Genomic DNA, 27,894 nt, shown 5'->3' with positions numbered 1-27,894 from the left:
TCTTTATTGCACGCTCAGTGTGTCAGACATTACACACAGTACCGCACTGACGCCTTACGACACTGCTGAGATGGGTGTTATTCCCCACGCTTGGTGGGTGACAGCAAGTGCAGCTCCAGGAGGCAGAGGCACCCACGTAGGGGTGGAGCCTCTGGTGTCTCTCTGCAAATTGCAAGCCTCAGACTTCCTGAAATAATAAAGGCAAAAAAAGGACTCAGCCTTGGTATCTGCCTTGAATGTCACCATCTTGCTTAGTAATGTCCTCATGCGTTCTCAGAGACCGGCAGATAGAATCTCCACTATATGAGGAAGCTGCCTGACACTGTAAAATAGCTTGTGTTTTCCCTGATGCTGTCTGCACCTGGGCACAGCATTGGCATCTGGGAAGTCGTTGTCTGATGCTGTCTTCGCAGCGCTCCTGTCCACACCCTCTGCTGGCTTCAGGCTGCACTCAGAGTTCATTCCATTAAGCGTACGAATGAATTATCTGGCCCCTGACGCCTCCGATTCTGTCTGCTCTGCCCCTTTGCCATCTTTCTGTTCTTTGGATGAGTGATGTTTCCTACCAGGGGTTCTCCATCCTGGGTGTTGCCCCTGCATAGAATCTTCTCCCCTACACCTTCACAGATTGGCTCTTTTAGTTGTTCAGTATCAATGGGAATGGCAGAGTTCTTTCTGGCCATGCCTTTGAATATGCCCCAGTTGCTCTCCAAAACATCAGTCTGTCTTGTATGCCCTGCACTGTACTATGTGATATTGTGTGTTGATTTCTTTTCTGTCTGTGTGAGGATTCAAAACCTTCAGTATCTTACACACCACTAGATAACATCATGTCTTGAATACTGCTTGGATCCTCCAAAGTTCGCCAAGTGAATGAGTGAATACATAAAGATGAACCCTGGATCAGAAAGAAGAGTAATAACACGATGACATACTTACTTTTTACTTACTAGGCAGCTGCCTTTCAGGTGTTGTTTCTGCTTATATTTCAAGATGGACAAGGTGAAGTTCAGAGACACCCAAGGACAAGCCAGCACCAGGGCAGGACTACAAGATGCACCTTTTGACACCAATTCTACTGAGTTTTCAATTCCACCATTGTGGCCTGTATGATTTATGACTGTGATTAGGAGGTTCCCAAATACAAGGGCTTAAATAAGGTGAACACTGGTTTTCATCTCAAGCACTCACACTGAACTGTGTGTTGCCACTCCCTAGCAGGTAGAAATGGAAAGGTGGGGGCAGGGGGGAGATCCTGAAGCTTCCTGGGGAAGAAATAGTTGGGAAGCCATCCGCACCACTTTCACCAGAGGTAGAAGAGAAGCTGGACAAGGTAATGATAGCTTAGGGAGCATGCACCAATTAAAATTCGCCGGTCTTCAATACTAACGGGAAGACAGGGACACTAGATTTGTGGACAACAAGCAGTTTCTTTGACCTTGCAACAATTCCATTAGACAGAGGTCATTGTCTTCATTTTACAAATGGAGAAACTGGGACTCCAAAAGACTCATCATTAGTCAACCTTTGTGAAATGATTTTTGCCATTAAAGAAAGTACAGAACTCTCTCTCTCTCCTCTCTCTCTCTCTCTCTTTCTCTCTCTCTCTCTCATACACACACACACACACACACACCCCACAGCTCCTAGTGTTCCATGCTTAGAGGCATTTTCCCCATTTTCATTCTTGGAATGCAGTTTGGCTTTGACCTCTTAGGGAGGTTTAAGCCATCAGGGACAAGGAGATAGATACAGGTGAGTGGCCAGAGGCAGGACTCTGTCTGACAGAATAGCTTGCCTCCTCCTGTGTGCACCGCACTGCCTTCCTTCCAGGGACGCAGGGTACTCCTGGGTCAGACCTGGGTCTCAAGTGGGTGGACTGGAGTGTTCAGGCTAAAGAAAGTCAGACTCTCTGACATCTGAGCAACAGTAACAGGTCATCAGTACATCCAGTGGCCGTGTGTCCTTGTTTGCTGGAATATAGACAGATATTTTTGTTTACAGCCACTGTTTCAGTGTAGTTGTTAAAAGTACCCCTCTCAAAAGTGCCCCAGTTTGGATATATCCTATATCACCCTAACAAGAGGCCTGTGTTACCACTGGTATCCAGCCTTAAAAGCATTGAGGCCAAATGTATGCAGATGTTGACTGGGTAACTAAGCAGGAGAGATCCCTCAATATGAGCCCCTGAACGTGTTTGCCATGACCAAGTCCCACTGCTCACCATTCCTCAGTTCAAGTGAACAAGAACTCCATTCTGCTGGATAAATCCAAATGATGTAATTATAAAGATCAATTTCATAATTTGTTCTCCCATTCCCAAGCAGTATAAAAGTATCGTGGATGGCGTTTTATGTCACCGAACAATTAATGATTAAAATGTGCAGGAAGAGAAGCATGCCTAGTGACAAGTTGCTTAAACCTCCTAAGACCTTATAAAATCCTATTTGTAAGAGGCATTCAATAAGTAACCCAGAATCCATCTGTTTCAGGTACATGCCCTTTGGTTTCAATGACATTCTCATTTGTCAAAACAGCATTGAGTCACGCTGTATGTGGAGTTTCAGAAAACTTCCTCCCGTTAATCAAAGTTTACTCAATTTGTAACACAACCATTGTATCCCCCAGCGGTCATCACCACCACTCCGGATCCATGAATTTGACCCCAAAAATCCTAGGGGGAGATTTGTAAAATGACAATCCTCAAGGAACTTTGATATTTGGGGCCAGAAAGATGTAATTAAAGATCAACTCTTAAAAGCAATGTCTGTTTCTCGAAGCTGGAATGAAACAGAGGACAAATTTGTCAGCTAAGGACAAGGGCTAAAAGGAAAAAAAAAACACTTCTGAAAGTGAATTCACTTAAAATCAGAACCAGAAGCTCATAGTAAATGATGAAAACAAAGCCAGCACAGGTTTGATAGAATTGAATGAAGGGAAGAACTCAGATTGTGGTGTGACTTCTAGCAAGATTGTCGTTCAGCCCAGAACACGCATGCATTATTTTCCCACCAGTTGACAAAGGCAGGCGAGGGCTCCCTGGGTCTCCTAAGGGCTTCTCTTTCCACATCAAGCATTCCTTTGAGCCGCTCAGCGCAGCAGCTCCCACGTCCTTCTGTCCTCCCAACTATTAATTAGTGCCTCCCCCATCAAGGTCTCAGTGTGCGTGATCTGAGCAGTTCTGTAACATCACCGCCATCCGCCTCAAGGAATCCTGCATCTTTCACAAGATTCACTTTTGTTTTGCAATGAATTTGCACTGTATGAGCTGTGCATGGCTGGATATTCCAAACCACTCCTAATCTTGGAGTCGAAACTTCACAGACATCAATGGGATTGGAGGGATCGAGATTCCGTACAGGGTCTTCGAATGGGAGATACTTTTATGACAGTTGGGTCTAGTAGATAATATAGTCAGCTCTCTGTCATTAACAGGATTTGCTTTGGGAATTCAACGAAATATCTAAAGTATATGATATAAGTGTATAAGATCTAAAGAATATGATAGAAAAGAATTGCTTCTGTCCTGAACCTGTACACTTTTTTCCTTGTCAGTATTCCCTAAACAATAGAATGGAACAACAATTTGCATAATATTTGCATTGTAGTGGGTATGTGAGTAATCTAGAGATGATTTGAAGCATACAGGAGATGTAGGTAGGTTATATGCAAAGGCTGTATCGTTTATATAAGGCACTTGAGTATCCACAGATTTGGTGTCTGTAGGGGATCCTGGACCAATCTCCTGCGGACACTGGGGAATGAGTGTATCTTCAATGTAGACCCCTTGTGTCAGCAAGCAACAGCAGCAAGGCCTTAGGCAATGCACTCCGGAAGTTGAAGGCCCCCTTGCACTCCAAGCTTCATTCCTGACTCTATCAATTTGTACTACACTCTGGAGCATGTCACTTTGCCCTTCAAACTCAAGGAAAGGGTGGAGTTTTGCAGGACCACAGGGTCCTGTGCACCTGCTTTAATCTGAGTGGTCCTTGGCAGTAAGCTCGGATGGTTCCTCGAAGTCCCAGGGGTCCAATCTAAGTATCTCACGTGGCTTCTACAGTTGCTTCTAGGGCTCGCATTCTGATTCCTGATCTCATCTGAGTCAGAGTCTGTGCTGGGAACGAAAAGTGGAAGATTGGATCAGAGCAGGGAGAAAGTCTGCAAACTTGCCAGCCACCAGGGCTGAGGTGTAGCCAGGCGGTCCATCTGCTCCAAGGGGCAGTCTGCCTCCCTGAAACCTCAGGAAACGTTTTGAGAAACTGCAGACTTCAGTTTACCGTACCGGGGAGGCAGAATGCGGTATGGCATAGCCAGCGCTGCATGCGCGATGGCGAGCCAGTAGAGGACCACTGAGCGCTCAGCTGAGTCCACGTCTAAGGACTTGAAACATCGCTAATCACCATCCTGGGTCAGTAACGAGTTATGACTAAAGTCCCTGCAATACAATCAGGAAGACGGAAAACGACACGTGCCGTCTGACGGGGCAGACAAGTGGACTTGCTGAAAAGATTAGTAATTTGGCCTCTTATGCATATTCTGAACCTTGACATCATCCTAGCTCTACCTTTATTAAACACGAAATGCCAACCTCAAAGTGGCCAGCGCCGTGGCTCAACAGGCTAATCCTCCGCCTCGCGGTGCCAGCACCCAGGGTTCTAGTCCGGGTTGGGATGCCGGATTCTGTCCCGGTTGCTCCTCTTCCAGGCCAGCTCTCTGCTGTGGCCCGGGAAGGCAGTGGAGGATGGCCCAAGTGCTTGGGCCCTGCACCCACATGGGAGACTAGGAGAAGCACCTGGCTCCTGGCTTCAGATCAGTGCGATGTGCTGGCCGCAGCGGTCATTGGAGGGTGAACCAACGGCAAAGAGGAAGACCTTTCTCTCTCTCTCTCTCTCTCTCTCTCTCTCTCTCACTATCCACTCTGCCTGTCAAAAAAAAAAAAACAAAAAAAAAAAAAAAAAAACACCTCAAAGTGACATTCTTAAAATAGCAAATACAAGGAAGAACAGACGGGAAATTTATGCATCACCTACACTTTGAAGGCCCTGGAATCTACCTTGAGCCACTTAAAGGGCCCCTTGCTCTATACATTGGAAATAGGAGGGACTCAAGATGGGGAAATCTGGTAGGAGACCACCACGCGAGTGCACTCCTCAACACACAAGGTCTTGCCCAACAATATTTAGCAGCTGATAGGTTGAGGTCCAGGAGCGGGGGAAGTTTTTGTATTTGTTTATTTATTTAGCATTCGTGCTAAATAGAGCCTGTCAGTGTTGGGCTTGAAAATTTTTTTTTTTTTTGACAGGCAGAGTGGACAGTGAGAGAGAGAGACAGAGAGAAAGTCTTCCTTTGCCGTTGGTTCACCCTCCAATGGCCGCTGTGGTAGGCGCACTGCGGCCGGCTCACCGCGCTGATCCGATGGCAGGAGCCAGGTGCTTCTCCTGGTCTCCCATGGGGTGCAGGGCCCAAGCACTTGGGCCATCCTCCACTGCACTCCCTGGCCACAGCAGAGAGCTGGCCTGGAAGAGGGGCAACCGGGACAGGATCGGTGCCCCGACCGGGACTAGAACCCGGTGTGCCGGCGCTGCAAGGCGGAGGATTAGCCTATTGAGCCACGGCACAGGCCTTGGGCTTGAAAATTTATGGAGAAACTTCAAGCACCTAGGAGAGACTGAGTTAATTCAGATAGAATCAGAGGCTAGGATATGGTAATATGTTAGTGATTTACCAAGTTGGTGTCTCAGCTATAGAAAATTCTGGAATTTTAAAAGACTCCAAAAAGATAATATTTGCTGGACTTTGGATCAGACTATATCTCTTTACAGATATGAAAAGACATGTGAATAAAATTATTGAACCCATATGGAAAGACAAAGAGCCCAGCTCATCAATTTCAGAAGTCTATGCCAAGGGCTGGTGCTGTGGCATAGGTGGTAAAGCCACTGCCTTCAGTGCCAGTATCCCATATGGGCACCGGTTTGAGTCCTAGCTGCTCCACTTCTAATCCAGCTCTCTGCTATGGCCTGGAAAAGCAGTAGAAGATGGCCCAAGTCCTTGGGCCCCTGCACCCACGTGGGAGACCTAAAGAAGCTCCCGGCTCCTGGCTTCAGATCAGCGCAGCTCCAGCCATTGCAGTCACTTGAGGAATGAAGGAACAGACGGAAGACCTGTCTTTCTCTCTCCCTCTGCCTCTGCCTCTGCGTCTGGCTCTCTGTAACTCTGCCTTTCAAATAAATAAATAAATCTTAGAAAAAGTCTATGCCAGTATTTAGATTCAAATGGAACACAAATATCAAGCAACGGACAATAGGAAAGAATTAGTTTCTATGTATGCACAGCCACAAGCTTATTAAAATCACAGATTTTCAAAAAATTTCCCCAGGGCGAAAGTAAATTAGATGTCTCAGAAGAGAGAGAAGAAGAAGCAAAGAGGGAGAGAGGTTGTCCACCTGTTGGTCTATTCCCCAATTGGCTACAATGGCAGAAACTGAGCCAATCCAAAGCCAGGAGTCAGGAGCCTCCTCTGGGTCCTTCCCACATAGGTACAGGGGCCCAAGGACTTGGGCCATCCTCCACTGTTTCCTCAGGCTATAGCAGAGAGCTGGATTGGAAGTAGAGCAGCTGGGACTCGAACTGGCACCCATATGGGATACCGGCACTGTAGGCGGCGGCTGTACCCACTACACCACAGTGCTGGTCCCTCTCAGGCTCTTGTGGTCACGTGAGGGAGGGTGTTTTGCTATTTCCATTCCCAGCATTCCTTTCTCACATTGGGTTTTGCAGTAGTCCATATTTTTTATTGGGATTAATCCTTTCCCCACTCTCGGTCTATGGGGCTCCATCTAAGGTTCCCAGGGTGGTCCCCATGACTGAACCTGTGAGCCAGGAGTCAGTGTTTAATCACATCAATGAAAGCACCATCTCCTAGTGACTAGAAGAGTCACTGGCATGGCCAGAGCAGATAGTGAGTTTCTAGATTGTTGGGCAGACTTCTGGAAGAACCTTTTTTTTTCCTGGAGTCAGACCTGGGAGGCTGTATAGACACCGCTGCTGCAGGTGCCTTGCAACCCCAGGACAACAGGTAGCTGCCAGGCAATATGCTGAGTGTAAGCGAAGACAGCCAGAAACTGAAGAGCCATCCAGCCCTAGAGACGTCAGGTCAGGTGAGCAGAGCCATGACTGATGCCTCAGCTCTGTTAGACAGTACATTGCTTGCTTGGTTGTTAAGCAGCTTCAATTCAGTTTTCTATCACTTAGAACAACATCATCTTAGCTGATGAAGTTGCTTTAAGCTTCCGTTGTGCTATTTGATGATTAGATTTCAGGATGGGTCCATCCTTCTGCTCAGGCTCAAGACACACAGATTGAGCTGAGAAGAGGTCTGCCCTCAGTGCTTTGAGTCCACGACTCCAGGGACACTGCCCCGTTCAGAGGCCACCCCACAAAGAGAGGTCCTGTCCTTGGGCTTTGTGGGAAAAGGCATGAACCCAAGTTCCCTGGGATCCAATTCCAGGCCATGAGGCTCTCAGAAAGTTACATTCCTGAGAAACTGCTCATAGACGTGAGAACCCCCACCAGAAAACTAAACCTGGAGATGGAATGGAGTGTATCCTGCCTGGAAAATGTCTCACTATGCAAGGATATTTTATCAGCCCAATACCACCATCCTCCTTGTCTTGATTAAAAGTGATCATCCACCAGCATGAAAGATATAATCGTATTTTTATTAAACAGTGAGACTTGTTTCATTATATATAATACAAATGTGGATTTTAGGTCACTGGCCAGTTACTTTAATCATGCAAATGGTTTTGCCTTAGAAGGTGTTGAAGACATAAGATAGCAACGACAGCAGAATTTTTGTCTGAGAGAGATAAAATGCTCCTTACAAGAAAATCTCACTGGTATGTTGGGAAAATCCATCGGAAGTTCAGGGATGTTTGAGAACATTGGAGGCTGGGTCTCAAGGTCCACCCCATCACAGTGCAGGTTCGCAGGGAGGCTGGGGGCTCACCCGGATCAGCTGGCTGAGTCCTTAGACCTGCCCCAGGTTTCAGCTTTCTTCTCATCCCCTCCCCATCTTCTTCCCTTTGATTCTATTGTCCTGGAACTTTTGGAAGTACCCTGGTGTGCATCCCCCCAATACACACCTCTGTTTCTACATGGATGATGCTGAAAATCCTGAGTTCACCCTTGTGTAACTCCAGTTCAACCCCTCACAGTCCATTCTGCTTTCTTCCTTTCCACATTTATAATTCCCTTCACGGACGGTGCAAAAACTTGACTTCATATCATTAAGATACTTATTTATTTCATCAACCCCTTTGGATGTAAACACCCTTCCACCTCCAGGGTCACTGTGCACTTGCTGGGTGTGGGCTCTGCTCCCTGCCCTGGGTACCCATGTGTCGATGTCCTCCTGCCCTCATGTGGCTCTGTCACCCTGCTGCAGCCCTCCCCTCAGCCACCTCCCACCCACCGCGGGGATATCTCATCTTGGGATTGGATTTCCCATCCTAAGCCATTGTCTGTGGAGCCACTGTCTACACTCACTTGGACTCCAATACCCTCCTCTGCAGGACCTGACCTGGCCAAGCGGGGTCACCCGACTCTGGGGTGCTGCTCACTCCTGCCCCACACACCCCTGATCCTGCCACCAGCTGGGAATACTGTGGCTCCCACAACCTTCCTTGCTCTCCACCACCTAACAGATTTAGAGTTGAGTTGTTCAGGAAGGAAAGAGCAAGAAGATGGGGCCAGTGCTGTGGGATAGTGGTTAAAGCCTCTTCCTAGGGTACTGGCATTCCATATGGGCACTGGTTCTTGTCCCAGGTGCTCCACTTCTGGTCCAGCTCCCTGCTGATGGCCTAGGGAAAGCACTGGAAGATGGTCCAAGTGCTTGGGTCCCTGTCACCTATGTAGAAAAGTCAGAAGAAAGTTCCTGGCTCCTGGCTTTCATCTGGCCCAGTGCTGGCCATTGCAGCCATATGGGGAGAGAAACAGCAGATGGAAAATCCCCACTCTGCCTCCCCTGTCTCTCCCCCTCTCGCTGTAATTCTTTCAAATAAATAAATGAATCTTAAAAAAAGAGGAAGAGATAGTCTTGGTTTTTTGAGTAACTCTTCTGTGTTTTTAAAAAAGCTTTGGGGGCTGGCACTGTGGCAGAGTGAGTTGGGCCTCCACCTGCTGTGCTGGCATCCCATATGGGCACCGGTTCAAGTCCCAGCTGCTCTACTTCTGATCTAGCTCTCTACTAATGACCTGGAAAAGCAATGGAGGATGGCTCAAGTGCTTGTGCCCTTGTGCCCATGTGGGGGACTAAAAGGAAGCTCCTGGCTTCTGGCTTTGGAGCAACTCAGCTCCAGCTGTTGTGGACATCTGGGAAGTGAATCAGTGGGTGGAAGACTTCTCCTCCATATAACCCTGCCTTTCAAATAAAAACAAATAAAAATCTTAAAAAAGTCTTTGGTGCTGGGGACAATAGAAAAACAGAGAAGAAATGTGGGTGTTTCCACCTCAGTGGGCCTGGACCAAACTCCTCTGTTGAGAGCAGTGGGTGAGGGAGACTGTTTACCTTTAAAGGAGTGGATCCCAGCCTAGTGCCAGTGCATTCTTCTCTTTTTTATTTTTTTCTTAGTTTATTTTTTAAGGAATACAAATTTCACAAGTACAACTTTAGGAACATAGTGATTCTTCCCACCATACCTGCCCTCCCATCCACACTCCCACCCCTCCTTCTCCTCCTCCCTCTCCCCTTGCCAGCCGCATTCTTCATTAAGATTCATTTTCAATTAACTTTGTACATAGAAGACCAACTCTAAGTAAAGATTTCAACAATTTGCACACACACATACACACACATACACAACTGAGAACTAATTTTACAGTTAACTCTCATAGAGGACAGAGGTCCTACATGGGGAGTTAGAGCATGATGACTCCTGTTGTTAATTTAATAATTAACACTCTTATGTATGATGTCAGTGACCACCCAAGGCTCTTAACATGAGCTACCTAGGCTATGGAAGCTTTTTGAGTCCACAAACCCCATCAGTATTTGGACAAGGCCATAAGCAAATTGGAATTCTCTCCTCCCTTTAGAGAAAAGTACATCCTTCTTTGATGGCCACTCCTTTCCACTGGGGTCTCTCTCACAGAGATCCTTCATGTAGAACATTTTTTTGCCACAGTGTCTTGGCTTTCCATGCCTGAAATGCTCTCATGGGCCTTTCAGCCAAACCAGGAAGACTTAAGGGCTGATTCTGAGGTCAAAGTGTTACTTAAAGCAATTGTCACTCTATGGTGCATTCTCTTCTTAATGGGTAAAGGAAGCCTCAGGCCTAGGGGAATCTCAGCTGGCTCCCAACACTGACCGAGGCCTGTAGTAACTCCACACGCCCTTCAGGGCAGCTGCAGGGTCTCAGCCCAGTGAGCTGGCCCTGCAAAGCTATTTTTCTTCGGCATAAAAGCAGGCATCCTGGCATGCCATCATCAGCACCCTCAGCAGAGCAAAGGCAAGTGCTCCTTCCCCACGACAAGAAAAGGAGCTGAGACAGGTGTGCCCATTTATTCATTCCAGAGCTAACCAGAACCAGCCCCTCCAAGCAAGTGAGAAGGGAGAGAGGCCAGCAGTGTCTCAGCAATGGGGTTCCCTCCATGTGGAAGGAAACATCTGGAATGGGGAAGAAATGTTCCCACCCGAAACTGACAAAGTGCTGGATTCTAAATACTTTATATGTGATAACACACTCCACCCTGTCCTCAAAATAACCCTGCGGGACACAGGTCATCTGTCCCCTCTTAGCAGCAAGGCAGCAGGCATGTGGCGGTGAAGCCCGCGAATCAGGATTTCGGAGGAGATACATGGTAGGACGAGGGTTGATACTCAGCCATTCAGGAGGTGAGGAAGGACGGAGGGCAGAGAGGAGTTGAGAGGAGACTTGGGCCTGCCCCTCTGCAGTAACAGGCAGGGTGGGGCTCCTTCCCTCACAAGTTGGAGCCTGCAGACATGGCCTCGGCCGCCTCTTTGCAGACTCAAGAAAGTCTGCACAGAACAACTGTGGATTCCCCGCTTGGAAAGAGAAAATGTCTTCCTCCTGTGCCGTGAAACGTAGCGCCCCTTTTGCCAAGATCACCCCTGATGCCCACAGGTCACAGAGAACGCGACTGTTCTGTTGCAAGACCAAATTTCCCTTCATCAGCAGGCGTCCTAGTTCAGGACCATGAGGCCATCATCAGCTCCTAGAGATCAATCCCCAGTGCTGTTATCTTTAAGGGGCCGAGAGCTCCATCCTGTCCTATCTTCATAACGAGTCCCCTGCAGAGCCAGCTCGGAGCTATGGCTGCCTCCCCAGCCCAAGCTGCCTGACTTCAAGTCAGCCAGACTGGAAGCAGGAAAACAGGACTCACCAACAAAGGTTGGATCTGCTTCTTAAATTCATCATTTCTGCTTTGCTGGCAGAGGGGTGCCTACGGGGAGGCAGGTTTGTAGGCCAGCCTCACCTCCTTCTCAAAAGCCTCTGTGGGCTGGCATTGGCTGCTGTCCTGATGCACTGGAGGATGACAATGGGTATGGGCAAAAGCAAAGCAGGGGTGCAGCCGATGGCATGGGGAGCAGCTGTGTTTGTAGCCAGAGAACCGGCCTTCGAGGCCTAGCTCCCACATTTGCCGGCTGTGTGATCTCGGTTGAGCCACCACCTCCTACTCAATTGAAGTAACAGTGGAGATGGTGTCAACCTTTCATCAAGTCCAAGTCCACCGCAGTCTCTCAGTCGACAGCACCTTCCACCAAGGGGCTCTGGCTGTGTGCTCTCAGCCTCCCGTGCATCTGCTTCTGGAGGGGGGGAGGCCCTGGCTTCCTGAGAGCAAGCGCCACGAAGACAGAACTAGACCCTGGGCAGCAGACCCGGTGGGAACTGGAACATTCGCCTCTTCTCACTCACAGCTTGCTGTCCACTCAGGCCTCAGCAGTCTGGAGAGGACCACAGGCTCTTGTTGGCCACACAACACGGTCCGCCTGCATTTACCATCGCGGCCAGTGGTCACCGGCACTGAGACGCCACAGGGGCTTCCAAGACAAAAATGGCAGAGGCAGAATTCTCTCTGCAGTGGATTGGAAAGTAATGTTCCCTCCTGCATCTGCTGCGATCGTGGTTTCTTTTCCAGGCAGGAGAATGGATCACTTTATTGTTCAGCCTCCTCTCCTTAGCCTCTCTGATTGTTAATACAGACAGTTTACCAAATTCTGGTCCTTTCTGGTCCAATTTTCATGCCCCTTGGAACAACGTTTAAAGTGTTACCGAACTTGCAGGTGAGTCTGCAGGGATGCTGAGCAATGCAGCTGAACTCCACTTCGTCGCTACTTACCGGAGTGGGGGTCTCTTCCCCACGCAGGAGGACAGGTGGCAAAGCAGTCAACAGCAGCGGATGGGAATCCTGACGTCCTGACTTCCAGCCGTGGCACCCTTTTTTTTTGCCAGGCCCTTCACCTCCAGTGATTTGGGGTTGTGATGGTGTCTGCTTCCAGGAAGTTCTGTTGGGATGAACTACGAAAAGACACGAAAAACTACTCAGAAAAATCACACACCTCGCATACAAGGGGACTTCAGAAAGCTCATGGAAAATGCAACTATCAGTTTGGGGCAGGCATTTGGTGCCATGGTTATCATGTCCCTTGGGATATATGCCGTGCGTCAGGGTTTGAGTCCTGGCCCCACTTTCTTTTATTATTTATTTATTTTTAAAGCTTTTATTTAACGAATGCATTCTGTATAGGTACAACGTTAGGAATATAGTGGTTCTTTCCCCCATACTTGCCCTCCCACCCCCACTCCATCCCATCCCACCTCCAACTCCCTCTCCCACTCCATTCTTCATTATGGTTCATTTTTAATTTATATACAGAGGAACAACTCCATGCTAAGTAAAGATTTCAACAGTTTGCACCCACACAGACACACAACATATAAAGTACAGTTTGAGAACAAGTTTTGTAGTTAATTCTCATAGCACAACACATGAAGGACAGGGATCCTACATGAGGAGTAAGTGCACAGTGACTTCTGTTGTTCATTTAACAGTAACACTCTTATTTATGATGTCAGTGATCACCCAAGGCTCTTGCCATGAGCTGCCAAAGCTATGGATGGCTTTTGAGTCCACAAACTCCGTCAGTATTTAGACAGAAGTAAGTCCGCGGGACTGTATGCAGAATTATACAGCTTTACAGTTATAAACCACCTCTTCTCTCTTATTCTCCCTCTTATTTTTTACTGTGATCTATTTTCTTTCCTTTAAAGATTTATTTATTTATTTGAAAGACAGAGTTACAGAGAGAGGTACAGCAGGAGAGAGAGGTCTTCCATTCTGCTGGTTCACTCCCCAAATGACCGCAATGGCCAGAGCTGAGCTGATCCAAAGCCAAGAGCCAGGAGCTTCTTCCAGGTCTCCCACATGAGTGCAGGGGCCCAAGGGGTTGGGCCATTCTCCACTGCTTTCCCAGGCCATAGCAGAGAACAGGATGGGAAGAGGAGCAGCTGGGACTCAAACCGGTGCCCATATGGGCTGCTGGTGCTTCAGGATGGGGCTTTAACCTGCTGTGCCACAGCGCCGGCCCCTGGGATCTATTTTCTTTTTTTGAATGTGCAGAAAAATTTTATTTTCTAGTATATATTAAGAAAAAGCTTAAAATTTTCATTGTGTCCTAGATATTCAGTTCATATTACAGCCAAAGTTTTATGCATAATTACTTTTTTCTTTTTTTTAAACTTTTATTTAATAAATATAAATTTCCTGATATTTCTTTTTTTTTAACTTTTATTTAATGAATATAAATTTCCAGTGTACAGCTTATGGATTACAATGGCTTCCCCTTCCCATAATTTCCCTCCCACCCGCAACCCTCCCCTCTCCCGCTCCCTCTCCCCTTCCATTCACATTAAGATTCATTTTCAATTCTCTTTATATACAGAAGATCAATTTAGTATACATTAAGTAAAGATTTCAACAGTTTGCACCCACATAGAAACACAAAGTGAAACATACTGTTTGAGTACTAGTTATAGCATTAAATCAAAATGTACAGTACATTAAGGACAGAGATCCCACATCAGGAGCAAGCGCACAGTGACTCCTGTTGTTGACCCAACAAATTGACACTCTAGTTTATGGCACCAGTAACCACCCTAGGCTGTCATCATGAGTTGCCAAGGCTATGCAAGCCTTCCAAGTTCCCCGACTCTGATCATATTTAGACAAGGTCATAAAAGACAGGGTGAGGATAGTAACCAATGATCCTAAGAGTGGCATTTACCAGGTCTGAACAATTATACAGCATTAAGTGGGGAAGAGGACCATCAGTACACACAGGATGGGAGTAGAGCCATTGGTGGTAGAGTAGAGGTTATGATTACAAAGGAATGAGGCCCAAGTGCACTAGACAGGGCCTAGAACAAAGGACAGAGTCATTATTAGAGGAGCTAAGAAAGGTGCTGTCTAAGCTACAATTAAGTTTTCTGATTGAGAGGCAAATAGAACCTGATAGAAGGGGCTTGATAATAATCTGGTGGGCTTTAGGCCTTGTAAGTTAAGAGGCCCAGACCTATCTATCTCTTCACATCGGGTATATCCTAAGGGAGGTGTGAACCTCCTAGGGGAAGGCACTCTGTTGACTTTCATTACTTGGCTGGGCTGGGAGGAGAGCTGGCCAGGTAAAGGCAGGGGGCATCTCTAACAAGAAATTTACAGTTCTGCCTGCAATGTTGCTGACCCTACTTGACCATACCCTCAGCTGCAGTGGTCACTTTGGAAGTTGGGCTGAGTGAAGGGCTTTAAATATAAATTTCCAAAGTACAACTTTTGGATTATAGCAGCTTTTTCCCCCTGTAACCTCCCTCCCACCCACAACCATCCCATCTCCCGCTCCCTCTCCCATTCCATTCACATCAAGATTCATTTTCAATTTTCTTTATATACAGAAGATCAATTTAGCATATATTAAGTAAAGATGTCAACAGTTTGCACCCACACCAAAACACAAAGTGTAAAATACTGTTTGAGTACTAGTTATAGCATTAATTCACATTGTACAACACATTAAGGACTGAGATCCTACATGAGGAGTAAGTGCACAGTGACTCCTGTTGTTGACTCAACAAATTGACACTCTTGTTTATGGCGTCAGTAATCACCCTAGGCTCTTGTCATGAACTGTCAAGGCTATGGAAGCCTCTTAATTTTGCCAACTCTGATCTTATTTAGACAAGGTCATAAAGTGGAAGTTCTCTCCTGCGTTCAAGAAAGGTAGCTCCTTCTTTGATGGCCCGTTCTTTCTGTTGGGATCTCATTCACGGAGATCTTTCATTTAGTTCATTTTTTTTTTTTTACCACAGTGTCTTGGCTTTCCATGCCTGAAATACTCTCATGGGCTTTTTAGCAGGATCTGAATGCCTTAAGGGCTGATTCTGAGGCCAGAGTGCTGCTTAGGACATCTGCCATTCTATGAGTCTGCTGTGTACTGGGATCTATTTTCAATCAACATATGATTAACTCTATGTTAAGTAAAGAGTTCAACATATAGTATGAAGAAGAGAAAAGAAATAAAGAAGAGAGAGATAAAAGGAAATAAAAAATAAAAATAAAAAAACTGTTCCTCAACAGGACAAGGGCTATTCAAGTCATTGTTTCTAAAAGTGTCAATTTCACTTCTACAGCTTTCATTTTAGGGGTGCTATTAATTCTCACAGATGAGGGAGGATGTATAGTATTTTTCCCTTGAGGACTGGGTTATTTCACTGAGCATGAACTTTTCCAGACTGATCCATTTTGTTGCAAATGACCAGATTTCATTTTTTTTAACTGCTGTGTAGTATTTCATAGTGTACATATACCATAATTTCTTTGTCCAGTCTTTGGTTGATGGACATTTAGGTTGATTCCACGTCTTAGCTATTGTGAATTGAGTTGCAATAAACATGGAGGTACAGATAGCTCTTTTGTTTACTGATTTCATTTCCCTAGGGTAAATTTCCAGGAGTGGGATGACTGGATCATATGGTAGGTCTGTATTCAGGTTTTTGAGGTATCTCCATACTGTTTTCCACAGTGGCTTTACCAGTTTACATTCCCACCAACAGTGGGTTAGGGTGCTCTTTTCCCCACATCCTCTCCAGCATTTGTTGTTTGTTGATTTCCATAGGAGAGCCAGTCTAACTGGGGCGAGGTGAAACTTCATTGTGGTTTTGATTTGCATTTCCCTGACGGCTAGTGATCCTGAGAATTTTTCATGTGTCTGTTGGCCATTTGGATTTTTCTTTTGAAAAATGTCTGTGTAAATCCTTTGCCCATCTCTTAACTGGGTTGTTTGTTTTGTTGTTGTTGAGCTTCTTGATCTCTTTGTAGATTCTGGTTATTAATCCTTTATCAGTTGCATAGTTTGCAGATAATTTATCCCATACTGTTGGTTGCCTCTTCACTTTCCTGTTTCTTTTGCTGTACAGAAGCTTCTCAATTTAAGTAACTCATTTGTTAATTTTGGCTTTGACTGCCTGTGCCTCTGGGGTCTTTTCCAGGAACTCTTTGCCTGTCTGGCTCAACTTCTAATTCCAGCTTCCTGCGGATGTACACCCCAGGAAGCAGCAGATGACGGCTCACGTGTTCAGGTCCTTGCCACTCAGATGGGAGACCCAGATTGAGTTCTGGGATCCTGACTTTGGCCTGGCCCAGCCCTGGCTATTGTGGCCATATGGGGAGTGAACCTGCAGATGGGAAATCTCTGCCTCTATCTTTCCCTCTGCCCTTCGAGTAAGTAAAAAATTAATGAATTTTTTAAAAAGTTGATTTGGGGGCCAATATTGTGGCACTGCAGGTAAAGCCACCACCTGTGATGCCAGCATCTCATATGGGTGCCACTTCGAGTCCTGGCTGCTCTACTTCCAATCCAGGTCCCTGCTAATGTGCCTAGGAAAGCAGCAGAAGATGGCCCAAGTGCTTGGGCCCCTGCATCCACCTGGGAGGCAGAGAAGAAGCTCCTGGCTTCAGCCTGACACAAGTCCTGGCTGTGTGGCCATTTGGGGACTGACCCAGCAGGTGGAAGATCTCTTCCTCTTTCTATCTCTCCCTCTCCCTAACTGTGCCTTTCAAATTAAAAAATATATTTATTTTCGTTCAAAACCTTGAAATCCTTGCAGAGATATTTAACAATATGCACTTTGCATGACCTTTTTGAAGACTCCCTGGACTGCACCCAGTGAGTCATTGCCAGCTGACAGTGACTGTTGCTCCTCTCCCACTCTTCATAACCCCAAATCTAACTCACCTGAAGCAGAGACTCAGGCGACTCCTCTTGAGTAGTGGCTTGTGTTTGTGTTCCTATGAGACTGTCCTTGTCTGGGCTGGGTGGCAGACGGGGACGGTAAGTGAGCAGACGCCCCCACAAAGGAGGCGCTGCTCTGCCTGAGACCGGTTCCGCTGCCTTCGCCCAGTGCCGCCAGCATTCTCTGCAACTCCCTCTTGCACATTTCCTCCCGCTCACAGTTTCTACTTGCTCTTGGGTCCTGCTTCCTCGTAAGGACTCCTTGCAATCTGAACGTCCCTCCTCATGCAACGTTATCCTGCAGGGAATTCTGTTTTGCAGCATCAGTTAGCAAGGAGATCCTGTTGGCCTGCTTACCTTCAGCGTTCATCACTGGCCGAGCTGTGCGTGGGTGGCCAGGGGCCCGCCAGCAGCCCAAGCCCCTGTGGTCGGGAGGAGTGGGGACTTGGGATGTGCTGGCCGTGCCTTTAGCAAGGGGCTGTGTTGTCATCAGACAATTCCTCATGGATTTCCTGTGTCTCTCCTGGGCAAGAGGCACCAAAGGCTCTGTCCTCTCCTCTTTCAAAGATGTGTGTATGGCAAACAGTCCCAGAAGACAGGTTGTCCCCTGCTCCCTCAAGGGTCAGAGGACAGATTTGTTTTCTGCCCGAGACAAGGAAGACGAAGGGTTGCTTTGGGCTGGCTGCGGCAGCAGCTCCCTTGTTAGACGGGGCTCCCCTAAGCGCTGATCTCCTGGGCTGTGACGCAGACTCACAGTGTGCCCAGCACCCGCAGGGCCAACCTCCACCTCCTGTGTCACCCTGACGAGTGAAGTCCTTTGTGTCTGTTCCAGGGGTCTCATGATTTGGCTGGAATCCAGGAGCCTTGTTATCATGCGTGCAGGGTGCAATTTCAGAGCCTTTGCGGTTCTAGATGAGAAGCGATGTTCTCATTTACGTCGAGTGACAGTAGCCAGTGCTGTAATCCAGCCTTCTGGTTTTACTTCCTTTTCTAGAATGTCTCCTCTATGTGTGGATCAAATGAACTTGGCAGGTTCTCCAGGGCCTCATTTTGGGGTGCAAATGCACTCTGGATCAGGGTGGGGGATGGAGGAGAACACGAAGGATTACCCGTTCCCCCTTCCCTGAGCCCTGGCATGCCGGGATTGATTCTCTTGTGAATTACAGCCCTGCTGCCAAGCCAGGCAGAGGTTGTCCCGACCCGGCTGTGTCTCTGGGTAGCACTTAGTCCCCTTGGCACCCAGTGTACTTTGACTTGGTTCATTCGGCTACTGGGAGAGCCACAATGGAGCAAGCTGGACAATTCCAGTGGCACTCACTCTCGCCAAGCTCTTATTAAGATGGATTGCATTATGTCAGCTCTGGTCCACCAGTATGGTCACCAAAAGCCATGCATTATTTTGCTCCAGGTACTACACGGCCAGCAGCAAAGCAACGCTTCAGAATCCCGTTTCATGATCCATTTGCTGGGTGACACTGGCTGCTATGGGAGAATGCCTTAGAGCAGAGGGAGGGGAAGACAAAGAGCACGGAAGGCAACACTGTTGAGTTCTGCTCCATTCTGCTCAGCCCCATCTCTGTAAAATGCATTGGGACCTCCTAGGTGGTGTGAGACATCATGGCCTGCTAGGGGCTACCAGTCATCAACCTCCTCAGAGATCATCAGCCTATGTCAACCCAGCTATGGAGTCTTTGGGCTTGAGAGAAGCTGCGGGAGCTCAAGTCATCTCCGGGGGCTCAGCACTTGTTCCTCTTCCTCCCAGCGTTGGTTGGACACCACAGACCAGTGTAAGGCCCTGGGCTGTGGGCATTGTTCAGGCCACAGTGAGTGCTTCCCACAGAGTGAACTCTGCTGTGTGCGTGGGAGTAGGGGACCTGGGATGGAACTGATGTAGGCAGGGAGGTAGCTAGCAAGGAGGGGCTGAGATCACCAGCACCCCCTGCAGCCCTGCCTATACCGCAGCCCCACCTGCACCACCTAAACCCCCTACTTTCTTCCATGCAGGGGAAAACTGGTGGCTTCCACGGTTTTGCCACTTAGATTCAGCACTAACCAAAAACATCCAGTGTGGATGCTGGCCATGTGGCGACCTGTATCTAATGATAAGGGCATTCTAAGAAAATCACCATGGCCGACACTCCCACTCCCATCATGCACTGGATGCCATGGCCCTTCTGCTATTTCCAAAAGAGGGCAAGGAAGCACCCCAAATCTACTCAATTAAGCCTCGCCCCAGGCACCAGCCTGTACGCCTCCAGATTCTATAAGGGAATGAGCCTGAACTCTGTTAAGTGCAGTTCTCTTGAACATGTCTGCACTCCTTCCTGTGGGCTTTCACTTTGCTAAGTAAATAAAGCTTGCTTCTTTTCTGCCCTTTACCTATGTCTTGCCCTTGAATACTTGCACCAAAGGCCAGAACTTGGACCCCATCACTCAATGACACTGGAGAATGGCACCAAACCATGGGCACAGCAGTTCCAGGGTTGGGATATCCCTGATGCAGCTCAAGGTGAGAAATCACTTTTAGGCCAAATGCTGGTCAATGCATGGTACTTGGTGAAGCCCTTGGTAATGATAGATGAAGCCCCTTGTAATACTTGGGTTTAACAAGAAAATGGGACTAGATGAACAGACCCAGCGCAGAGCTTAAACAGTCGGAATAATCTAAAATGGCACTAAAGGGTTGACATCACAAGTAAAGCTTCTGTCACGTGCCCATTTCCACTGACGAGACAACACAGGAGTGGGTGAGCCGCTCTTGGGAGTGTCTGCAACCGTGGAGGGCAAAGGGCCACGGCTTCTTGAGGAAGAAATCCAGAGAGCTGAAAACCACAGGGAGTGCCACTTGTATGCTGGTGTCTGCTGTGGGTAGCTCTTGCTGGTTGGGGAGGAAACAGGATACTACACATCTCTCGGGTCACAGAGGGTCCTGGCAGAACAGTTTAAGGATACCAAGTTACCAGGCAACAGGAAATTCTCATTAGATTTTACTGGTGACTAAGATTCCTTGTAATAATTACATTGCAAATGTGATATAGTTATAATTGTATCATTTAGAGGATGTAAAAAAATGTGTCTGTTCAACAGATACTTTTTTTTAAAAGATTGTCTATTTATTTATTTTAAAGGTAGAGCTACAGAGAGAGGGAGAGACAGAGAGAAAGGTCTTCCACTGGCTGGTTCACTCCCCAGATGGCCGAAATGGCCAGAGCTGTGCTGATTTGAAGCCAGGAGCCAGGAGCTTCTTCCTGGTCTCCCACGTGGGTGCAGGGGCCCAAGGACTTGGGCCATTCTCCACTGCTTTCCCACGCCATAGCAGAGAGCTGGATCGGAAGAGGAGCAGCCATGATATTAACCGGCACCCAAATGCAATTTTTATTTTAGAATATTTTCAATCTGCAGTTGCTTGCCTGGGTGGATGCAGAACACAAGGATATGGAGGCCAAGTGTAATAAGGCGAGGAAGAACAAAATCATTTCGAGTTTGAAGAGATCTCAACTTTTTTCATTTTAGAAAAAACCTTACTACATCTCAAACAGCTTTACTTAAGTAGTAACAGATGAGCTAGGTGCTTCTACCAAGGAAAGCAGCATGGGATGGAAGAACTGTCAGGGCTGCACTCAACCAAGGCTCTCTGGTCATTGCTGGGGCTCGATTTGCTTTTTTCGTTTGTAAAGTGGGGATAAAAACCAACTCTTTAGATTCATTGCGAAGATCGGCTAAGACAGAGAGCCTACCAGACACTTCACAAACGGAACTATTACCATACTATAAAATGGATTTTGAAAATGCAGCCTAAGGATAAATGCTATTCTAATGAAAGGAAAGGCAATCTCAATGGCTGGCAGAACCTCTGACACTGAATGTGTAAGAGGCTGTATCTTTCAAAAAAGGTGGGATGAAGACCTTCTCCCTATCAATTTTCATCACAAAAACTGTAAATGTGTTCTAAACTTAAAAATGTACGATGGGGTAAAAGGCCACGTCTTCTCCTATCCCTGAGCATTAGTCAGCACTGGCACAGCACTATCCCTTTTTGTGAAATGAAGACAATCTGATCGAATAAAGTTCTCCTGTCATAATCTCCCAACTCCTGAGATGAGATGCTTTCAAGATCTTCATCTGAAATGTTGGTCATTTCCACAATCTCCATACAGCAGGGTTGAAAACAGTGATGGAAACCAAACACACAGTTGTTTCCTGGTGACGTCGCACATAACAATCATTTTCTTTCAAACCTTTCTCCAAGCCCAAACAGTAGTACTGAGCCTGTAATTTAGACTTGCTACTTCACCGAGAAAACAGCAGAGTCCTAGACTCATTGTCAAGGTCATGTCTTCTCAAACACTTCAATTTTTGAGAGTGGTAAAGGTGGATTCCAAAACCTATTAAAATGAGCATGACATGGATCACTTATCAGATTCCAAGGTGGATTATTAAACAGATGGCACGTGAGCAATTAGAAACGGAGGCAGCTTGGTTTCACCAAGAATGAGGAATTTGTAGTGACTTTGCTTTCTTACTGCACCAGTAGACGAGGCTACTTTCAAAGACAACACATCTGATTGCCTGCAAATATGACAACACTTTTCGGGTGTCCTCTTTAGGAAGGATGAAAAGGCGCACGTAGCCATCACCAGTTGCTTCAACCACAGCAGCAGCAGTACTCATTATTCAGACACCCGGAGGGTACAGTAGTTTTCTGCAGGTGGTCTGAATTCCATCCTCTTCAACTCAGCCTTGGAACAAGGCTAAGAGGAGGTACTGGAATGAAGACAGACCTTTACAAGCTCGATTTAGTAAGGATGAGTATCTTCCTTCAACTTGGTTAAAATGGTGCAAGTCAATGTCAGGGGTGGATGTGGCTTCCTAAGAATGCCTGCTATAGTTCAACCACAGAAAACATGACCTGCTTCTCGGATGCTGGTAATAACATAAGGTAAACCAGCCCAGACAGCACCGTGCGGCTGGTAACAACGCCCCTGAACTGCACTCCAGTTATCACTGAAGAACTGTGTTCAGCTCTGAGCAACATAGTTTGTATTTTATAAAACATAAAAATATTTTATAGACATAGAAACAGCCATAGTTTCTGGAATAGACATCACTAGTTTCCTAAAAGTATGAAACCCGAGAGAGAAAACAGAGAGGTGGTCGCACAGAAGAGAGAACTTTTCCACTTTCACGTGTGTGCCATTCATGAAGACATTTACTCTCCTATAATGAAATCTGTGCCTGGCAGGGGCCAAGTGGATCCATCCAGAGGAGCCTGTACGGAAGCGATGCTGCACCACACAAGGGTACCATTCTAATTTCTAGCTCGGAGGCCCAATATTTTTCTAGCATTGTTTATTCTCAGAATTCTAAACTTCCTGAAGCATCGAAACAAAATGAGTAGCTTTTATCTGATATAACATGGGCAGATCAAGACTTCTGAAACGAGTGAGGTCTCTAAACCTTTTGTAAACTAGACTTTCTGTCAAAACAGGTAGAGTGGGCCATAGTCCATGCCTGATTTGGAGGGCACTCAAGTGATGCAGGCCTCCTTTCTAGAAATCGTAGGGTTTCTGTAGTCCTGTTAAATGTGGAAACCAGGCTCTACTAAACATACAGGAATGCAAAGAGTAGCAGAGGACAAGCAATGCTCCTTCCAAGCCCCTCCACAGCACGAAGCCCATCAGCTGCTTCTGTCCAGCTTTCTTCAGGGCCTTAGATGTTACAGTTCAGGGAGGAAACACCCTGTGCTCAGGAGCCTATGTTAGACTCCCTCAGTAGTTGTGTTCTTTGCTGTTAGCTCTAAATCCTTTAGGGGGTAGATGTGGGTGTTTAGTCTGATGTCAAGACTGTGTGACAAATCACATGTGCTATCAGGAGTACCTGAAAGGTGTCACTCCTGACTCTGCCTCCCGATTCCAGCTTCCACTTCATGTGTACCATGGAAGGCAGCAGGTGATGGCTCAAGTGAGTTAGGTTCTTCCACACACGTGGGAGGAGACCTGGATTGAATTCCCGGCCGTAGCCACTGCTGGCACTTAGGGAGTGAGCAAATGGACAGCAGCCTGACCCCTGTCTTTGTCTCTCTGCCTCTCAAATTAAAGCAGGGGAAAAAAAAAGTTAAGTCCTTCAGGGTTGACTGTGTAGAAGTGAAACGACTGCACAATTAAATATTAGAAATGACCACTGAGTACATCCTGTTTATTGTTTATGATTTACACAGAAAATGATGGACTGGAATTGTGGAACAATAAACCAATCATTACATTTAGACCTGGGCTTTTGAAAAACTTGCATTCCATTTTAACAGCTCATATATATTTAACAGCATATATATAAATCCAGATCACAAATAATCTTAAAGAGTTAGTTTAAACAAGAAAACACAAAAGAAAACCACATGGATCTATTTTTAAATATAAGCATTCATATTACAAGAAATAAGAAAATGTTCAAAAAATAAAATTATTAGTCAAGTCACAACATAAAATAGAGAAATAAACGATATTTTATTAATATTCATACTTATTTCTAATTTACCTTCATATATTCTTAACTTTTTCAAAAGGATCCAAGAGAAATCAAATAATATTTGGGCGTCTGAACTTGTCAGCCTAGCTTACACCAGCTTATTACCACAAAAATCCTACACTCTCCATCATCGCTTTTTGTAAAAAAATTGAAGCCAACTCTCAGTCAACTTTTCTCCTGCACAGCAGCTGTGTATAGATATAGGGAGCCAAGAATGAAGGGCGGTAACAGATGGAAAGCAAAAAGTACAACCGTTCTCTTAAGTTCGGCTCTCAACGCTGCTAGGTTGAGTTTGGAACCAAAATCTGAACAACTGGCAGATAACAGCTAAATCTTAACAGGCAAAGAAGAAAGAATTTTCTTTGGGACAGCTGCTATCTAGAGGAAACCCAAGGTCCCTTAATACTGCCTAAATATAATGTGTGGCTTATTATGGAGAAGTCTGTGGTAGTGTAAGTTAACCTGTGTTGCAACTGATCAACATTACTTAAAAAGAAACAAAATCGTACTAGCTACGGATTTCCACAATATACACATGAGAATTAACTTTAATCTGATTTGACTCCTTGACACTAACTGATCCTCAATGAAATATGGTATGGAAAGATCACAGAGTAGAAAACAAGCAAAGATTAGTTTATACAACATGACTATATACATCAGAAGGAAAACATGCTAGCTAATGCAACATTAAGGCCTGAATGTAAGCATTTCCAAAGTCACAGAAGCCCCAAAGAACCCCTAAATTACAAATTCACCACATTACATGCATGCAATGTTCACTTTTGTTTTACCCATAAAAGGATACACAGTATTTTGCTGTAAATACCAGACACATTTACAATATATGCAAAATTAGAATGCAAGTGTTAGGTTCTTTATATTTAAGCCTCAAATGTGCCAACAGTGAAAATTCATTTATTTTTAAGAATGGAGAAAAGAGACAGAATTCAAATATTCAGAGAAATTACACAAATAAAATGTACCTGGGAAGGCATATAAATATTCCTTTTATGTGTCCAAATTAAATTATCAATGGGCCACTCGGATGGAGAGCTCCTATATGCTTGCCTATTTTACCTGCTTCAGTGGGATCTGCTAGAAGCCCGTGTCCCCCGGTGCTACTATGACACCGCACGTGCGCGTGGACCGTCATACCCACATCTGTACCCATCTGTCCACTGTGTGTGATCACCTCAAGGAAAAAGCCGTGCCATCTTACTTGGGGCTATACAATTACAAAGATGATCCTGTGCAAGCTTTCAGACCTTACAAAATATTTCAGAACCAAAATTATCTTAAACCATCTATCTAATACTTACTAAACCAATATGCCACGCATGTTCTGGGCCTTCAAGGATACCTGTGACCAAGCAAAAACAGGCTGCATGAGCGCTCGGAGTTTCCCAAGGCCACCTCACGCATCTCGCTGCACTCAGCACGGGGTGCCCGAGTCCTCATCCGCTTTACTACCCTCACTCCTAGCACATCAGGGTTTTATTAATTAGGTTGTTTTACTGCCAACCCATTTCCGGGGGTTACATCTAAGATGTAAACATTTTGTAATGCTCTGTTGTTTGGCATTCTGAAAAAGTTCAACTTAGAACCAAGAAGAGAAAACAGGCATTTTCCAAAAAAACCACCCTTCTCGGTATTAGGAACCAAGAGGGCCTGGTGCACCGGAAGCAGAGGGACCAGCGACACAGCGTGCTTTAGACTTTGCCTTATTTCTAATGAAACCAAGTTGTACTACTGTTGTGATCACCGACTTCACATTTGATGCAAACAGGAGAGCTGAATGATAACCACTCTGTGGCAGGACTTTAGACAAAACCAATCATGTGTGCCACATAGACGATTATTTCTTCTGCAGAGAGTAAACTGGTAAGGTCGACTTTACAATGGACACCAACATATTCAACTAAAGAAAACGGATGCACTGCTTCAACATTCAGCTCGGAAACGTTTAGTACTTTCTGCAAACCTAAAGTTAGTTTAGAAAGGTTAATATTCTCTTTCTAAACTATGGCATATTCTATATATAGCATTTTAATATATTTATATATAATTATTTGCACATCAGCTTTAGAAGGAATTTGCAGATTTATTTTGATAGACTGATCGCATTTCAACTGCTCGGGTTTAGGGGGCTTCCGCAGTGCTGTCGCCTGCAGGCGGGGCATCAGGATCAGGCTCCGAGGAAGCAGCTGCGGAGGCTTCGATGACTGCAGGAGGGAAATGACGGCGGCACACAGGGCACGTTCCCGACTGCGGAGAAAAACCAAGGGATTAGCTGGCCACCAGAAACATCGTACCGGCCACATACTTGGCCAAGAAAGAAAACCAGTACCACTGCTTCATAGCAAATGAAGTACCCTGAAACAAAAAACAAACAAACTTCAAACCCACATGATACAGGAAGGCAAAATTTGAATGTTGTTTGCTCTGCACCTCAACGAGCCTCCAAATAGCATCTCTCCCTCTTATTCGTAGCTACAAGGCCAGGCATCTTTCATTTGGTGAGCTTTAATGAAGAGCCCCCATCTCAGCCTCTGTGCCACAGTAGAGGGTGAGCAAAGAATCAGGGTGCAGGTCCTCATGGAGATCAGAGTTTTGTTCAACAGTGCCTCAAGTTATTATTATCGCACGTACAACACAGAAACCACACGCACACTTCTCCCACCAAGACCCTGTCCCCAGCACCTTCCTCTAGGGCACCAAAGCCTCACTTCAGTGCGGCACAGATCTGTCAGTGCAGATGGACCTCAGAGCTGCTACACAGGCTGTGGCAATTCCTCTCCAAAAAGAGAGGAAGAATTAGGTGCCTTCTAAATGACAGAACAAATCAGCTGTAGACCTGGGAAGGAAGCAGGGGAGGCACACAGTTTTCCTGGAGTATAACAGATACTTCAGGCCAATGTTCACTCACAGAGACTGTCCCCTTGCTAATCTGTTCTCTCCCTCAGACATCTCCCCCTGATAGGAAGGAGGCTGAAGAGATCACGCTGTTGAGGCAACAAAGAAACAGCTGTATAGTGACAGCCTGGAATCAACTGTATAGCTTTTGACCTTAGCTCAAGTGAGCATTATTTCTCATAAACATCTTTAAATAGTCTAAGTGTAAAAGTTCAAATAGAACAAAAAACTACCCAAAAATGGGTATGAAAAATAGTAGGTACAGAAAAAAATGTAGCATGGTCCTATTTAAAAAAAAGAAAAGAAAAAGAAAAAGCCCTAAATCCCACAGATGTTAGTATACAGCTTCAGCAACTGGGACAAAGCATGAACACAACACTCCAGGATGGCAATGCTGGTTATGGAGGGAGGGTGGAGGACTGGCGATGAGAAGAAGAAAACAAAAGACGATAGCAAATAAAAAACATGTGAGCAATGTTTTATTAAAGGAGAATATAAAACTATAATACAAATATGCACCTTAACAAAAAACAGGTACTGTCAGCAACAACAAATAGTTGCATTTGATTTCATAAAGGAAAACTAAACATTCCTACATTAGATTTCAGAGACTTTTAAAAAAAACATTTATTTATTTATTTGAAAGGCAGAGGCAGAGAGAGAGAAGTCTTCCATCTGCCGGTTCATTCCCCAAATGGCTGTAATGGCTGGAGCTACTCTGATCTGAAGCCAGGAGCCAGGAGTTTCTTCCAGGTCTCCCTGTTGGTTGCAGGGGCCAAGGGACATGGGTGATCTTATGCTGCTTTCCCAAGCCATAGCGGAGAGCTGGATTGGATGTAGAGCAGCCAGGACTTGAACCAAGATCCATATGGGATGCTGGCAATGCAGGTGGTGGCTATACTAGCTAGGCCACAGCACCAGCCCCTCAGAGATTTTTAAAAGAGAGAAAAATGAAGTGGCAATAGAAGGGAAGGAACACAGCTCAGAAATGAAGGGGAAAGAAGAGAAGGATGGTAGGAGAGGGGAGGAAAAGAGGGAGGAAAAAGGGAGAGGCTGCAGGGAAGAGGCAGTTTGTGTCTGTGATTAGGTAACTGGGAGCGAGACTTGGTAATCTCTCCTGAGTTAGCTGGAAAATACCCTTTATG

The 27,894-nt window shown here is 46.0% G+C and overlaps 1 protein-coding gene across 1 annotated transcript in view; it reads right to left on the bottom strand.

Moving 5' to 3' along the window:
- Positions 1-23,486: 23,486 nt before the first annotated feature.
- PJA2 (praja ring finger ubiquitin ligase 2) overlaps positions 23,487-27,894 on the bottom strand; it is a 79,811-nt gene continuing 75,403 nt past the window's right edge. The window contains exon 10 of the mRNA XM_062212297.1: positions 23,487-26,101. Coding sequence (XP_062068281.1) covers positions 25,976-26,101 — 126 coding nt within the window. The 3' untranslated portion in view covers positions 23,487-25,975. The remainder of the gene's footprint in view (positions 26,102-27,894) is intronic.

Source organism: Lepus europaeus, chromosome 15, assembly GCF_033115175.1.
Source record: "Lepus europaeus isolate LE1 chromosome 15, mLepTim1.pri, whole genome shotgun sequence".
Classification (NCBI taxonomy): Eukaryota; Metazoa; Chordata; class Mammalia; order Lagomorpha; family Leporidae; genus Lepus; species Lepus europaeus.
The sequence above is the reverse complement of the archived record's forward strand: the minus strand, read 5'-3'. Positions and strand labels throughout refer to the sequence as shown.